At 41.4% G+C, this 16,332-nt stretch overlaps 1 protein-coding gene across 1 annotated transcript in view; it reads right to left on the bottom strand.

Annotated features, from left to right (window-relative positions):
* The window catches only part of ULK4 (unc-51 like kinase 4), a 1,112,493-nt gene that overhangs the window by 1,092,233 nt on the left and 3,928 nt on the right, over window positions 1-16,332 (bottom strand). The window contains exons 2-4 of the mRNA XM_082258381.1: window positions 11,527-11,673; window positions 8,113-8,212; window positions 1,627-1,766 (exon numbers count right to left, since the gene is read on the bottom strand). Coding sequence (XP_082114507.1) covers window positions 1,627-1,766; window positions 8,113-8,212; window positions 11,527-11,673 — 387 coding nt within the window. The remainder of the gene's footprint in view (window positions 1-1,626; window positions 1,767-8,112; window positions 8,213-11,526; window positions 11,674-16,332) is intronic.

The following is a 16,332-nucleotide window of genomic DNA, read 5'->3' as shown; positions in this document are numbered from 1 at the left end:
GGGCGGTCATTCGGCAGAGTAGTGGTAGCACTAAACAGAAAAAGTTATCCTGTGTATAGATCCTGTCCGATAGTTACTGACCTGTGCTGCCATTACCTTGCGTGCCCTGAACCTTGCCGACAAATGGCGAGGTCAGAATAAAGGCAGGGAGACCCCACACATTAAGGGTAGTGACAGCACAGACTTATCACTATTGAGCATGTGCAGGATTTCACCACTTTCTGACATCACAATATGGAGGCAAGATCTTGCATAGGCTCGATAGTGCCAGCACAGAGTGTTGACTACTACGCATGCATGGGATCTCACTGGCATATTAATGGAAGCATTGCAAAGTACAGGAGAATTGGGGAGACAACATGCTCATAACACTGAGCGTGCTTGGGCATATTCAAATACATCACTATGCTTGTGTCAGAGAATATGATATGTGGGCTGACATAAGCAGCAAATCCTTAGGACACTACGACACGTCATGTTGCACCAACACCAAACACTGATGGAATCCAGACATCTCCTGGTGAAGTAAGGACTAGCTTTTTCTGTAAAATTTGACATAAAGTGCTTATAAACCCTTACATACACCCAGTGAAGTGACTAGACTCAGGTGATACACAGAGATGAAACCAATCCTCCTACATAAGTTGTACTTGTTTATCTGTAGTATTCTACAGCTGTCCAAAGTGCCAAATTTATACAGCTGGTCTGAACTTTCAGAAAGCAGGGGGCCGGTAGCTGAAACTAAATTTAGGGAGGAGAGTTGAGAGGCGATTGGAGGGAAGGTACACACACCCCTTCACACAACAAACAGGAACAGAGCAGAGACTGTCATTCACAGATTGTGTGCTGGAGATCCCTCACCTGCCACCTTTTTACCTCTTGGTGTCAGGAAACTTGTCAAAATTGATTCATACAGATAGTAGAGGAATAAGGACACAGAATTGAGACAAGTTGAAGACACACTATAGAAAGATATGCTTTCTTTAGATTTCATATCTGGGGTTTACAACAACATGAAGTTTCAGTTTTGCAATCAACTAAACAAAATGCATTCATCTATAACCAACTAAGCTAGTCCTTATATACTATATTACTATTATGAACATCTATATTTTAGTTTTGCTTTTTGTGTTCTTATATAACTATAGGATAAATTCTGCAATGCACTTAAGGGATAGAGAACCAGGATCCAGCAGCCACACTTAATCAGATCAACTCCCTACTAATCTGTTTGCGTGTAGCTTTGTAAAGTTTAGGAGCTTCTTCTATTGTATAATGCATTTAAGTGCCATAGACGAAAAGATGCTTGAAAACGCAGGGTTTGTTTACATCAATTTTTAGATGCTCTCATTATCAAAGTCTATAGAGCCAAAAACACAAGATTCTGCTCCTGTAATACAAGTTGTGAGCCTGTTAATGGGACTAAAGCCTATAAGACACGCTAGGCAACTATAAAAACTGGGAGCCCTATATACAATAAGTAAATATAAAAGTTCAGTTGATAAATGTGTCCATTCAACCGGAGTAGGAAAAAGTGGCAATGAAATGAACGCAGTCCTCTTGTTTGGATAAATATAGTCTATTAGCCACAAAAACAACAAAACATCCATTATACTGACGTCTTACCTTCCGGGGAGTCAGATCACAGAAAAGAATTCCAAGTTCATGAATATGATGAAGTCCAGAAATAATATCAACACCAAATTCTCTTATTGTGTCTTCAGGCAAGTGCTCATCCTGGGCAATGACAGTCTCCAAGGAGCCTCCTGTAATGCATTAAACTCCATTATAAAAGCAGTATAAGGCAAAAATCACCTGTCAAACTACACAATATAAGAGGATATCCTGCGGTAGTATAGAGATATCTGCTTCACAGGTTGTTTGCTAAAGCCAGCCATACAGTGCCTGGAAAAAGTATTCACCCCCCTTGAGTTTTTACCCATTTTGTTACATTACAGCCTTAAGTTCAATGTTTTGTTAACCTGAATTGTATGTGATGGATCAGAACACAATAGTATAAGTTGGTGAAGTGAAATGAGAAAAATATATACATAAAACTATTTTTAGAAATAGAAAAACAGAAAATTGGCATGTGCGTATGTATTCACCCCCTTTGTTATGAAGCCCATAAAAAGCTCTGGTGCAACCAATTACCTTCAGAAGTCACATAATTAGTGAAATGATGTTCACCTGTGTGCAATCTAAGTGTCACATGATCTGTCATTACATATACACACATTTTTTGAAAGGCCCCAGAGGCTGCAACACCCATGCAAGAGGCACCACTAACCAAACATTACCATAAAGACCAAGGAACTCTCCAAACAAGTAAGGGACAATGTTGTTGAGAAGTACAAGCCAGGGTTAGGTTATAAAAAAATATCCAAATCTTTGATGATCCCCAGAAGCACCATCAAATCTATCATAACCAAATAGAAAGAGCATGGCACAACAGGAAAGCTGCCAAGAGACAGCCGCCCACCAAAACTCCAGGCAAGTAGGGCATTAATCAGAGAGGCAGCACAGAGACCCAAGGTAACCCTGGAGGAGCTGAAGAGTTCCACAGCAGAGACTGGAGTATCTGTACATAGGTCAACAATAAGCCCCTTGCTCCATAGAGTTGAGCTTTATGGCAGAGTGGCCAGAAGAAAGCCATTACTTTCAGCAAAAAACAAAATGGCACGATTTGAGTTTGCGAAAAGGCATGTGGGAGACTCCCAAAATGTATGGAGGAAGGTGCTCTGATCTGATGAGACTAAAATTGAACTTTTCGGCCATCAAAGAAAACGCTATGTCTGGCGCAAACCCAACACATCACATCACCCAAAGAACACCATCCCCACAGTGAAACATGGTGGTGGCAGCATCATGCTGTGGGATGTTTTTCAGAAGCCGGGACTGGGAAACTGGTCAGAGTTGAGGGAAAGATGGATGGCGCTAAATACAGGGATATTCTTGAGCAAAACTTGTACCACTCTATGCATTATTTGAGGCTAGGACGGAGGTTCACCTTCCAGCAAGACAATGACCTCAAACACACTGCTAAAGCAACACTTGAGTGGTTTAAGGAGAAACATGTAAATGGAATGGCCTAGTCAAAGCCCAGACTTCAAACCAATAGAAAAACTGTGGTCAGACTTAAAGATTGCTGTTCGCAAGTGCAAACCATCCTACTTGAAGGAGTTGGAGCAGTTTTGCCAGGAGGAATGGGCAAAAATCTCAGTGGTAAGATGTGGCAAGCTCATAAAGACTTATCCAAAGCGACTTGGAGCTGTGATTGCCGCAAAAGGTGGCTCTACAAAGTATTGACTTTAGGGGGTGAATAGTTATGCACATTGACTTTTTCTGTTATTTGCTTCAAAATAAAAAAAAACAAAAAACAAACATCTTCAAATTTGTGGGCATGTTCTCTAAATTAAATTATGCAAATCCTCAAACAATCCATGTTAATTCCAGGTTGTGAGGCAACAAAAGATGGCAAGGGAGCTGAATACTTTTGCAAGGCACTGTAGATGAAGCAATTTTCTTTCCTGCAACCATGGGTTGCCAGTCCATCGCAGCCCTCCCCACATTCTGCTCACCGCGGAGGATCCTCTGTACTGCCAGCTTGGATTTAGGACCTGGATGTGGCTTCCTAATGTCACATAGCCTGCTCCCAACTGCACATGCATGTGATCACACAGAGAATTTTTATGTAATTTCAGGAGGCTGCAGACAGGCATGGGGGGGGGGGGGGTCAACTCCAAATTGTTTTTTTCCATTACTTATGTAGCCAAGCTGAGACTACTGTATAATATATATATATATATATATATATATATATATATATATATATATATATATATATTTGAGTTTCTGTTCTAATGCAATTAGAATGTTCCTTTAACAGTCTATAAGGAGGATTGGCTTTCCCCGGAAATTGAGGAATTGAATCGGGGGGGGGGGGGGGGGGGGGAGTGCGGCCTAGAGAGAGAACAGAGCCCATCTTCAGCAGAGCAGAAGCTGGAAATCACAGGGAGGTGACGGATCCAGTTGAGTTGAGTGCAGAGTGGGTAAAGCTGAACTGACTGACCGAAACAGCGAGAGCCAAACATGCCCAGTGACGCAGCATTGTCAGGAGATATTCTGCCTGGGGACCTGTTGTGGACGCTGTTGATGTAAAAGAGTGCCTGGTGACATCTGAAATAGCAAATATAAATCTGCATCCACCATACACTGACAGCAGATAGGATTTCATATACACCAATAGATTTGGATTACAAATATCACACCGAAGAGTGATAAAGAGCTCCAACTGCCAGCAGAGATTCTGCAAGGCCTTGCTAGAGCAGGAACTTCTTTACTCACAATTCTTAAAGAGGACCCATTGACATAATGATAGATTCTCATTAGGTAAACAGGAGATATTGCCAGTTCTGATTTTAGTAGAGGTTAATACATTCAATAGTAGCCCCGACAGTAAAAGCTGATAGTTCTTTCAGTCACTCTCACCTATTTAATATAATACTTTTTTGATTAAGCCTTAATTCCTGCAGTGTTGGTCTTTTGAGCCCCTTTTGTAGTAATTGGGGTTTAATGGAGTGACACTGCAATATCTGCTATTACAGAATCCTATTTGTTCTTATTAAGTTGTCAGAGTTACCTTTTTTTTTTTTTTTAGTAAACAATCCAACTTGTATTTTATTGTGTCAGTGTATTTTTGGGAGAAGATATCTGAAATGTCTGAACCTATAGTGCCTAGCAGGTTGGATACTTCTCGGGGTCAGGTGAGTGCACAGGAACTTCCACTAACCAGCAGCCCTCAAGGGGGGTCGTGCTACACTTAGGTATGAGGCCCCCGTTAAAATCCATACCAGACCCAAATGCATTTGAGAGAGAGAACCTATGCCAATTTTTTTTTCTTGGCTGCCATCACTGACTGAATATGTATACTAAAGATCATTACCCCAGCCCCTTTATTTTTTTTCCCCATTTGAGATGTCACTTTTACTTTAGTACATCCCACAGGAGCACCAGTTCACAAAACACATTTAATGTACCCCCAAGCATGGTATTTAAGGGAATTCTTAAAGTTTCACTTTAAGACCAGATTCGCCAAAAAATCTTTTGCATCGATACATGTCTCTGACAGTGCCCAGCTCTCCGTGCCCTTTGTTTGATAATCCCTTGCCGGTTACCTTTAATCGGCCAGAATTCATTTTTGATATTCGGATTTCATTGACTTTTAATGGGTTCTCATTAACCTTCAAAATTAGTAAATGTTATGATAAATTCCCCAAATATCCCGCAAAATGAACCCAAAGACATTCGCCAATCACTACTGTGACAGACCCACCTGGGACAGATGCTTTTGGAGGGGACTAGGGGCAAGCCTCCTACCCACTGATTAAGGCCCATGGAGAGAATAGATCATTCTCTAATGATAGACAATGACGTGATGAATGCTCAGAGCAAGGCTTGGATTAATTCTCTAAATAAGGTCAAAAAAATTCCCTTTTGGAGTAGATGGAAAGGTGTCATATTAATCTTGAACAGGTGAATGGTCAGAGGGAATATGGTGGCCCTCCTGCAGACTGGAAGGGAGAGGCTCCCTCACTTGGAACAGAAATATTCATCAACAATATCCCTCAAGAAATCTATGAAGATAAATTAATTCCACTTTTTCAGACTGCGTGAACATTGTAGAAGTTTTGTCTCATAGACTGTTGTAGACTGGTGCTTGACAGTCTGGGATCCCTGATTATTCAAAGCATTGTCTAGGTGTGAATTCCATTGTTCCTTATTAATTGATTCACCTCTTGTTTCTGCCTTTTGGCTAGTCCTCTTGGAAGTTCCTACATGATGGGATTAGTCTTGTGTCAACTCTTCCTCATTATCTAACCATTGTGTGAAGTTTTGGGTAATATTTGATTTTATTACCCGTGTTTCCCCGAAAATAAGACCGGGTCTTATACTAATTTTGGCTTCAAAAAACCACACTAGGGCTTATTTTCAGGGGATGTCTTATTTACGGTATGCACAATGACTATCTTCAAATGATTGTAACCCTAAAATAAATATACTCATCCTTTAAAGCAATAAAATGTTAAAAAAAAAGTTCTCTCCCCCTGTCAGCTCAGAAATCAGCATTATGACATTCTGTCCAATGCTTATGTTTATTCATTCCCAAAAATAAACCTTGGATAAGGTCATTGTAAAATTATGTAATCGATTTTGTAAAAAGATTATATAATGTGCAGTGTGTCTCCTTTTGTAACTTTATTGTGGAAAATACCTTATTTACAGCGCCTCTGGGCGCTCACGTGACCCTCTGGAGCTCTACTTTCCCTCTCTGAATACTGCAGAGGGAGGGGCTGAGATCAAGAATTTTACTAGGGCTTATTTTCAGGGTAGGGCTTCTTTTCAGGGAAACAGGGTATACATGTGGGGACTGACCTACTTTTGAAGTATATAAAAACCTGTATTTCTGTTTAATAAACAGTCATTCCTTAATACCTCCAAGACAAAGGAGCTTATTGTGGACTTCAGGAGGGAAACGGGAGGCACGCTTGACGCCATTCCATATTAATGGGATGGCTGTTCAGCGTGTTCCTAGTTTCAAGTTCCTAGGAATTCATATTTTGGCGGACCTGTCTTGGGCCACTAACACTTCTAGCCTAGTTAAGAAGGCTCACAAGCGTCTCTTTTTCTTGAGGACACTTAAGAAAAATTATTTTTCTACGGATATTCTGGTGAACTTCTACCGTTTTGCAATAGAGAGTTTCCGGACCGGCTGTGTTACAGTCTGGTATGGGAACTGCTCTGTTGCAGAGCATAAGGCACTGCAGCGGGTGGTGAAGACTGCCCAGCGTATTATAGGGACTTCACTCCCAGAAATAGAGGATATTCAAAAGAGATGCTGTCTGCGTCGGGCTCGCAGCATTCTTAGGGATTCCTCTCATCCGGCCCATAGTCTGTTTACTCTTCTGCCCTCTGGTAGGCGTTTCAGGTGCCTCCGGACTAGGACTAGTCGACTAAAGAACAGCTTTTTTCCCAGAGCTGTTTCTTTGGTGAATTTTGCTACTCATTGAGATATTATTATATTTCTTCTCTTTTTTATTTCATTATAGCATATACATATTCCTAAATTATTGTTTATAGTTAATATTTTTTTATTTTAATTAATTGTGCCAATTGTGTAAAATTGTATATCTTGTACTTGCTGTTGTTGCACTCTGGTTAGACCTAAACTGCATTTGGTTGCCTTGTATTTGTACATGTGTAATGACAATAAAGTTGAATCTAATCTAATCTAATTCCTTTGGTTCTACCTCAACATCTTGTCTGTGTACGCCGCTTGGGATAAAAGGGCTGGTATTAGCTCTTAGTCTGCTGGAAGAGTCTGCAGTGCAGTGCGTTTGGCGGAAGTGCTCAAGCTGGGTGCCATGTGTTCCGCCAAAACTACCCTTAACCTGAGCCAAACTCAAACCTAACATTAAATTTAAAGGTTAGGTTGGTATTAGTGGTAAAATACTAATGCAAAGGTCATGCAGTAAATGACTGCCATCTATTTACAATGCGTTTAATTACCAGTTTAGAGAAAAACACGCAAGCCAAATTCATGCTACACATTTGCTTTATCAGCGTCAAACTGTTAGCTTGACTACGTTTTTTTATTAAGTTCATATGAATTAAATATAAAGTAAATGCAAATATGCATGGTGTTAATAAAAAAGAAACGGTCACACTTTCAATTTTCAGAAATACTTGGATATGAACCACTTGATAAAGAGATTAGACTTTTCCAGCAATTCCGCCACTTTCTAAGCAATTAATTTAATTACTGCCCGCTGAACTCAGACAAGATCATTCCGGGAGCTGCATCAATTCAGACAAAAGGGATATCAGAAAAGCAAATTTACTTAACAAAGCAAAACTGGGCCTACTGAAGAACTCAAGTACTCGAAGAGAAAACATAATTACAAAGTAATGATCTTGTTTATGGTTTGTTAATGGACACGGAAGAAGGAAAATTATCCATGGCCATTCAGCCATTGTAAAACAACTAACCCAAACAGACAGAGCCATGGGATATTTACCCCTGGTTTCAGATTATAGGGTAAAAGATCTTACCTGTGCATAACTCAACGACAAGCCACAGATGGTTACTCGTCTCATACCATTCATAAAACGTCGCTATATTTCTGTGCTTAACATGGTGAGTCAAACGGACCTGGACAAAAAAAATGTATATTGAATTTACATAGGATATTTTCTCTTAAAGAGGTAAGTCGAGAGATACACATTGCAGAACACACAAACTTCATATAAAACTGCAATCACATTTCAAATTACACATTTATCAGTATCAGTATCCACCGACACATTCAGTTCCCAGCTATTTTCATATTTAGGTGTGCTAGGGGTGCCAGCTGTATGATGTTCAATTTGAAAAGAAAGGTGTTAGAATATTTGATCCAGCATTGTGTAAGAGTTTTTTTAAATCTACTATTGAATAAGCACTAATGTGAACGTATATACAATTTGTTTATAATTTATTTGTTTCTTTACTATGGTTACGACTAAAAAAAGTAACACTGATATGAAAATTAAGGTAAAAGTGAAATTTTGTCACATTTACTTGTCTACTCTTAGTTAATCTGTTGAAATTAACCCTTTTTTTTTTTTTTTTTAACAGAGTAACTAAGAGTAGGCAAGTAAACGTGACATTTCACATTTGCCTTGATTTTCATAATAGCATTCACACTGCCGCGACTTGTCAGGCTACTTGTCAGCCTGACAAGTCGCGGTCCCTCGCTGTCCATTGACTGCTACAGGACCCGTTCTAATAGCAGCGACACAAGTCGCTCCGACTTAGAAAAAGGGTCCTGTACTTCTTCGGGGCGACCTCGAAGAGACTTGCATAGACATTCATTATATGAAGTCCGTGCAAGTCGCGCCGAAGTCGCGGTGCACGGGACTGACAAGTCGCCTCCCGAAGTAGTGCCGCCATAGTGTGAACCGACTCTTAGGATTAAAAAAGTAATAAAATTATGAAAATAAAAAGCTAAATGTGAAAAGGATGTCACATTTACTTTCTACTCTTAGTTACTCTAATGAATTTAACCCTTTATTTCAACAGAGTAACTAAGAGTAGACTAAGTAACTAAGGTCTGACAATCAGAATGATAGCCTACTCAAAAGGTGCTGGCAATTGGACAAGGATGAAGACAGTTGGCTGTCCAAGTGGCCACAAGATATAAAAAGAAAAAATAAATAAATCATTGAGTATCTATCTGAGATAAATTGTTTGGCTTTTGTGGAGTTTTTAAAATATTCAAATGCATTACACAATGGATTGAAAACATTTAAAAATTGACTGACAGAAGATGTATTTTCTCCTCTTAAGGGATAAGTGCACTCTAGAGATAAAATTAAATATTAATATTATAATGTTGCTTTCTACACTAGGGTAATTCATTGCCAGCAGCATAAAATTATAATTAAAAAAAAAAAAGTGCATGCATTGAGTGGAGTATAAATAGGGGTCTATTCATCAAAAAAAGCACATAGAAATGAAGCTGCAGAAAGAAGACATCCCCAGATACCTTCAGATGTGACCTTCAACAGCCAAATGTGAGCAAGCTTTACAAGTAACACCAAAGGTATCCTGACATGCCTTGTTTAAAACTATATGACTGCCGTCCTAATTTTTGGCAGATGGTTAAAGAGAACCTGTGGTTTGCCCATGAAGGGCAAATGAACAAGGTTCCCTTTAATTTATCCTTCCCCATCAACATAAAGTCCAGTGTAAGCTAGGAGGTTCTGAAGTTGTAGATTACACCGAACCATGGACTCGCTCTGTCTGACAGCGCTATCACATGGAGTAGGTCACATGCTCCTCATGTGCGAATGAGTATTGTCTTGGGTCTCCAAATCTGAACAGAGGTGCAGGGGAGCAAAAAACAGTCAAAAACAGGTACCCTTTCCCCCCTCCCCCCCTGAAAGGTGCCAAATGTGGCACCGGAGGAGGAAGCAGATGAGGGGAAGTTCCCCTTTTGGGTGGAACTCCGCTTTAATAACCCAGGTATCGCACTATTGGAGGCTGTTTTTTTTCTGTTTGTTGTTTATGAACTATGTGTAAGCTGTGTGGAGGCATCTTGGAGAGGGAATTCCATTGTTCTTAAAGGAGCCTCAACACCGGAGTTTGGTCCATCAGACTGATCTGTGTTTATTCTTTGTTGACCCTTAGGGGTCTATATTGGAGGCGAACTTGCAGTTGACCTGGTGAAAGGAGCATGAGTGGAAAATTGTCATTACACTGTGGTGGCATTATTTATTGCATTGGCCTTTTTTGCATTATATGTTTGCTTATGGATTTCATTTGCACTGGTACACACACACACATATACATATATATATATATATATAAAACACTTACCTATTTAGTCATTTTTTGTCACTTTCTAGTTATTATTTTTACCTGGACTTAGAGGGAGCGCGATCCCACATTTTAATATTGGATTTACAGTGTCAGGCTGGGTTCACACTGATGTGGTATACCGCATCACATGTCAATTGTACAGGAATACCCTCTGATTCTCAGGTTCCTATGATGGCTCTACACTGTTCACAGACAGCTCTAAGGCAACATATGGAAAGAAAAAGTGCTTCCAATAGTGCAGTACCTGGGTTATATGGCTTAATGAACCGCCAACTTCATAAAATGCACTCACATTTATTTAAAACAAAAGTACAGAGGTTAAAAGTCCAACAGCTTTTTATGTGTTCCACATAACTGATCCAACCACCAGGCTCCACCTCTACCGTTACGCCACTATTACACGCTTCATCTGAAGTTTTCTTTGCCTTTTACCTACAGGTAAGCCTTAAAGGCTTACCTATAAGTAGTGTAATGTCCCAAACGTGCACCGTTTAGGAGATAATTACATTACATGCAGCCAGTGACATCACTGGCGCATGCGTTCTGAAGGAACGGCCACCAGTTCACGGCGGCTCCAGCACGCATGCGCGGGAATTTCATCATCGCGGCTCCAACCAGTCACAGAACTGGAGTCCGCGAACCCGGAAGCAAGACGGGTGAAGATGGAAGCCCCTGCAGCGTTGACATTGCGCCACTGGAACAGCTTTGTTTTAAGATACCGTAAGTTTCACATAATGTGCTAATACACGATGCATACTAGCACATTAGGACTTTACCTTGAAGGGAAAATAAATAAAATGTCCAGCGGCATATAACCGCTTTAAGAAGATTCACCCTCTCTATTTGTCCTGTTTACCATTATCATTGAAAGCGAAAGTAAAAGAAAATCCCAAATTTTGGGTTGTTCCAAGAAAAGGAATAAAAGGGAAATCTTCCAATGGAGACACTAGTTCTGATGACCCAAGGAATTCCCTACAATGGGACATAGATGGCAAAAGAAAATATTACAGGGGTTATAACCTCTTACTCTGTCCAAAATGGAAAAAAAAAAAAAAAAAAAAAAAATTTGAGACATGCACGCACGCACGCACGCACGCACTTACCCAGTTTGTAATTTCTGGTCTTTTACTTTTTTCTATGCAGAGTATAGCAACAAAATTGATGGTGCCTTTTCTTCTCCCTTTGTACACTAGAGACTTGCTTCCTTTTCCAACTTCTTCATATAAGATGTAGTTCTCCATCCTTACAAACTTTTTCAAAGGAAAGAAAAAATTACCTGAAAAATATTAGAAAAAATTATTTTTAGATACAACTACGGTAATCTTTGCAGGTAATACAGAGGTATGAGGCACTGAGTGTAATAGAAGGATATAATCCCAGCATGTAATAAGGTGCAAGTATAAGGCACTTTGTGTGACATGGACCTTAAGTCCCAGTTCACAATATTGCGGTGTAGGAAACCGCATGTGATTCAAACAGGAATCGCACTGCTTTCCTGTTCAAATCACATGCAATTCTTTGCAGTGAAATTTGAGACATTTTTTATGGCTCAAATCACACCACACTTTTTTTTTTTAGATTGCATGGGTGTTCACACCCATGCGTTCCGATTCAGCCAATCGCACTGCATTTTGCGTGCTGTTCTTGGGGTGACGTTAACATGACATAGACACCCACAGCAATATACTTGAACGAAGTGTGTTTGCGATGCGGGAAACACACAGGAATCGATGGCGAATCCTGCACCGGATCAGTGTGAACCGGTACTTAACATCCCATTCACACTTGTGTGACTTGTCATGAGACTTTGAATATCAAAGATAAATGCACAGATGAATGAACATCAAAGTCGCTTTTCTATGTCATATGTGCGACTTAAAGTCACAGCAAATTCAAAGTAATTGATGCACTACTTTAGTCCACCTTTCGTGCCACTTGAGGGCCACAGACTTCAAAGTTAACCCTTAAAAGTTTAATGAAAGTCATACCTGAATGTTTTACATGCAACAGTGGTGCAACAGTGCATCCAACTTTGCAAAGGGACATTTAGACCGGGTTCACACTGCTCCGACACGGAAGTCGGACGACTTCCAATCCGACTTTGCCCTACGACTTCATGTTCAACTTTCATGTGACTTTAATGAACGGGATCCGACTTTGATCGGATGGGGGGGGGGGATGAGAGAGCGTGGCTATACGGTGACGTCATCTGGAGACCCTGCCCCCTTGTAACCTCACCGCCTTTGGCATGATGGGGCAGTGACATCAAAAGAGGGTGGGGCTCTCCTGATGAAGCTCATGAACTGGCACACACCGGAGCGAAACACAACAGCGGGAACTAGCAGAGGGAGAAGAAATTAGCAGAGGGAGAAGACAGCCGAGTGAGAAGAACCGGAGGAAAAAGACAGCCGAGTGAGAAAAACCGGAGGGAGACGACATCACCAGAGAACGAGTACACGTTGGAGCTACTTTACTAGAGGACTTTGTCAAAAACCTGTTTTTATTTATTTTTGACACTTTTTTGGGTGAAGGAGTAGGGGGTACTACCCCATACTCATTCACATAGGGGGTGGGGGCAGAACCTGAGGGCTTCCAGATTCTGATTAGCCCCTTGCCCACAAACCCCCACAAACACCGCCTAGGGTTGTCGGGAAGAGGACCTTGCTCTCGGGTGGCAGGCGCAAAGCCCCCCCCCGCCCCAAAGCACCCACTCTCTCCTCCATGTTGAAGGCATGTGGTCTGGTATGGTCCGGGGGGGGGGGGGGGGGGGCGTTCACTCCCCCTCCCCTCTTCTGATCTGCATGCTTGGATAAGGGTCAGGTTTGGATTGTAGGGAGGCCTCCACGCCGTTTTTTTTTTTTGACTAGTTAAGACAGCTCTCATAGGGAACCAATGATTTATACACATTGTGAAACGTGCTCCCAAAGTCAAAGCATATGTCGCACCAGTGTAAACCAGGCCTTAGTCACAATTGCACCCATTTAAAGTTGCAACAAAGTTGCACTCCAAAGTCGGGCACCTTTGGAGTCATACAATTGTGATTTGTGAATTTCTACAATGTTCATGAAGATGCAAAAAAGGTGTTTAGGACACTATCACGAACCAGATTCTGTTTCAGATTTTCCCAGAATACAGCCAAGTGATTGGGTGTTGAACTAACAACACATCTGAAAGCCGCTGGAATATGGAAGGAAGCCACCTCTATCAATATGGAAGGAAAGCACACCTGGATACATGCCAGTCACTGCGAGAGATTCTTAAAATGATGATATCCTTTAAACTAAATTTTTTTCTTGTTCTGGTATTTGTAAGAATTGAGATATAAAAAAATAATCCTTTTATCCAAATGTTAAAACTGTATGCAACCCATAGCAACACTAGTGACGCCTGGGTATGTTCTCATTCACATCTCCAAATGGGAACAATACCCATGATAAATCTAAACAGGCCCATAATCAATGGCTCATACATACAGGAGTCTTCACAGCAAGTAAAGACAAAACAGTAACTCAGTGTTTCAAAACACATAGACACCCCATAGATTTGTCTGAACATCACATGTTCATTTAACGCTAAATGTATACCAGCCAGGCAAATAATACTGCACTGGAGCAAAGAATAACATTTATTCTTAACACTTGTAGTGAACCCTCTGTACTTGCACTCGTGAAGTCTTGTCTTGATTGTAGACTTTGACAATGACACGACCACCTCCTGGAGAGTGTCTTTCACTTGTCTGGATGTTGTGAATGGATTTTTCTTTACCATAGAGAGGATCCTGCGATCATCCACCTCTGTTGTCTTCCGTGGACGTCCAGGCCTTTTTATGTTGCTAAGCTCACCAGTGCCTTCTTCTTTCCTCAGAATGTACCAAACTGTTGATTTGGCCACTCCTATTGTTACTGCTATCTCTCTGATGCATTTGTTTTGTTTTTGAAGCCTTACAGTGGCCTGTTTCACTTGCATGGACAGCTCCTTTGAACGCATGATGTAGGTTCACAGAAATAGTTTTCAAATGCAAATAGCACACTTCGAATCAAATCGAAACCTTTTACCTGTTTAAGTGATGAAATACAGTAGTGAAGGAGTAGCCCACACCTAGTCATGAAACAGCTTTTGATTCATTTGTCAATTACGGTACTTTTGGTCCCTTGAAAAGGGGGGGATGGTTATTCATAAGAGCTGTAATTCCTAAACCTTTCCTCCAATTTGGATATACATACCCTCAAATTAAACCTAAGAGTATGCACTTTCAACCCTTATCCATTATTTAACTATAGCTTGAATATGTTTTGGTAAATACCTGAAAAACACACCATTGTGTCCAAATATACATGGACCTAACTGTAGGCTCAGGAATACTGTCTATATGTAGAGGATTGTATTTTATATGTGCAGATAATGCTTGACTTCCTACTAATGCTAGAGGAACATGCTATATTGGGAAGGGATCTACGTGAGAATTTTAGATGACATAATTAACCTTACCCACCACTGATATTGGTATAATAAATGAAAAAGTAGCTCAGCTTAAAAAAGGACAACATATTACAGCATAGAATGGCATTAGATTATCTAACTGCAGCTCAAAGTGTGATGTGCGAGGGTATTCCCACCGACTGCTATATACATTTATGATAATGAACATATTATTAGGGGACGTCTTTGCTAAGATAAGAGAATTACAAAATATTGCCAGAGATATTGCTAAAAATGAATGAACTCCTTTAAGGGATAAGAAGGTGTTAGTGACTTCTTATATGGGACAGCAAAACGGTTACAGAAAATGTGCCGGAGAGAGGAGTGCGGACTATATGGCAGGGGGTAGCATGTGCAGAAGAGGAGTGCAGAGTGTATGGCGGTGGGTATTACATACAGGAGAGCAGTGTGATACCACCTCCAGATTGTCTGTCAGCCACTGCTTTACTATCTTGGTGGATCACTTTTCCAAAGGACTACGGCAGGGAGTACAGTAGGTCTCCAGGGCACCCTGGAGGATGTAAAGGAGCACCCTAGAGGATTTAAAGGGGCACTCTGGAGGCACTAAGATAGTACTTGCAGAGTGTCCCCTACAGAGAGCCCTGAGGAGTGATTAATCTATGCCATGTCAATGTTAGGAGGAGCAGAGCACACTGCCCACTTCAAGGCCGCCCTATTCAAGTCCTGCTTGCCCTCTCCCTGCCAAAGCCCTGACATACACCTGGTCCAGCCACCCGTGAGGGCGCGTTACCAAGTCCTGCTACTGCATCCATTGACACAGACAGCGGGACTCGGCACCGCCCCCCACTTCCGTGTGACTGGATTTGATTGACAGCAGCGGGAACCAATGGCTCCTGCTGCTATCAATCTGTCCAATGAGATGAGAGCAGCCCAGCACCTCCTCTTCTGCAGTGTCATTTCTGGCTCCTCCCCTTCATCGGGTGCCCCCACAGCAAAGCCGCTTTCCATGGGGGCACCCTTGAAGGCGCGTTACCGAGTCCTGCTGCTGCGTCCATTTACCTAGACAGTGGGACTCGGCACCGACCCCTGCTCCCGTGTCACTGGATTTGATTGACAGCAGCGATCAGTCTGTCCAATGAAACCACTGGGCTCGTGCACTACACTGGAACGAATTGACTTAGGTGAGAAAAAAGGGGGGGGGGGGCGCTGCAGCAAATAAGGTTTTTCACCATAATGCAAAGAATGCATTAAGGTTAAAAACTTGAGACTTTACAATCCCTTTAAACCCAGGCGCTGCATACATGTGTTGTTGTGTTTGTGCTGGGAGCGCACTTGACTGTACACTCCCGACACTGACGCCGGCCTGTCCCGCGTCTCTACTAACGATCAGGACCCAGGAGAACAGAATCCCCATCACATGATCGCTGTGATAGCCTCTAAATTGGCTATCACATTGATCATTAATCTGC

The sequence above is a fragment of the Pelophylax lessonae genome (genome assembly GCF_965119305.1).
Source record: "Pelophylax lessonae genome assembly, chromosome: 5".
NCBI lineage: Eukaryota > Metazoa > Chordata > Amphibia > Anura > Ranidae > Pelophylax > Pelophylax lessonae.
The sequence above is the reverse complement of the archived record's forward strand: the minus strand, read 5'-3'. Positions and strand labels throughout refer to the sequence as shown.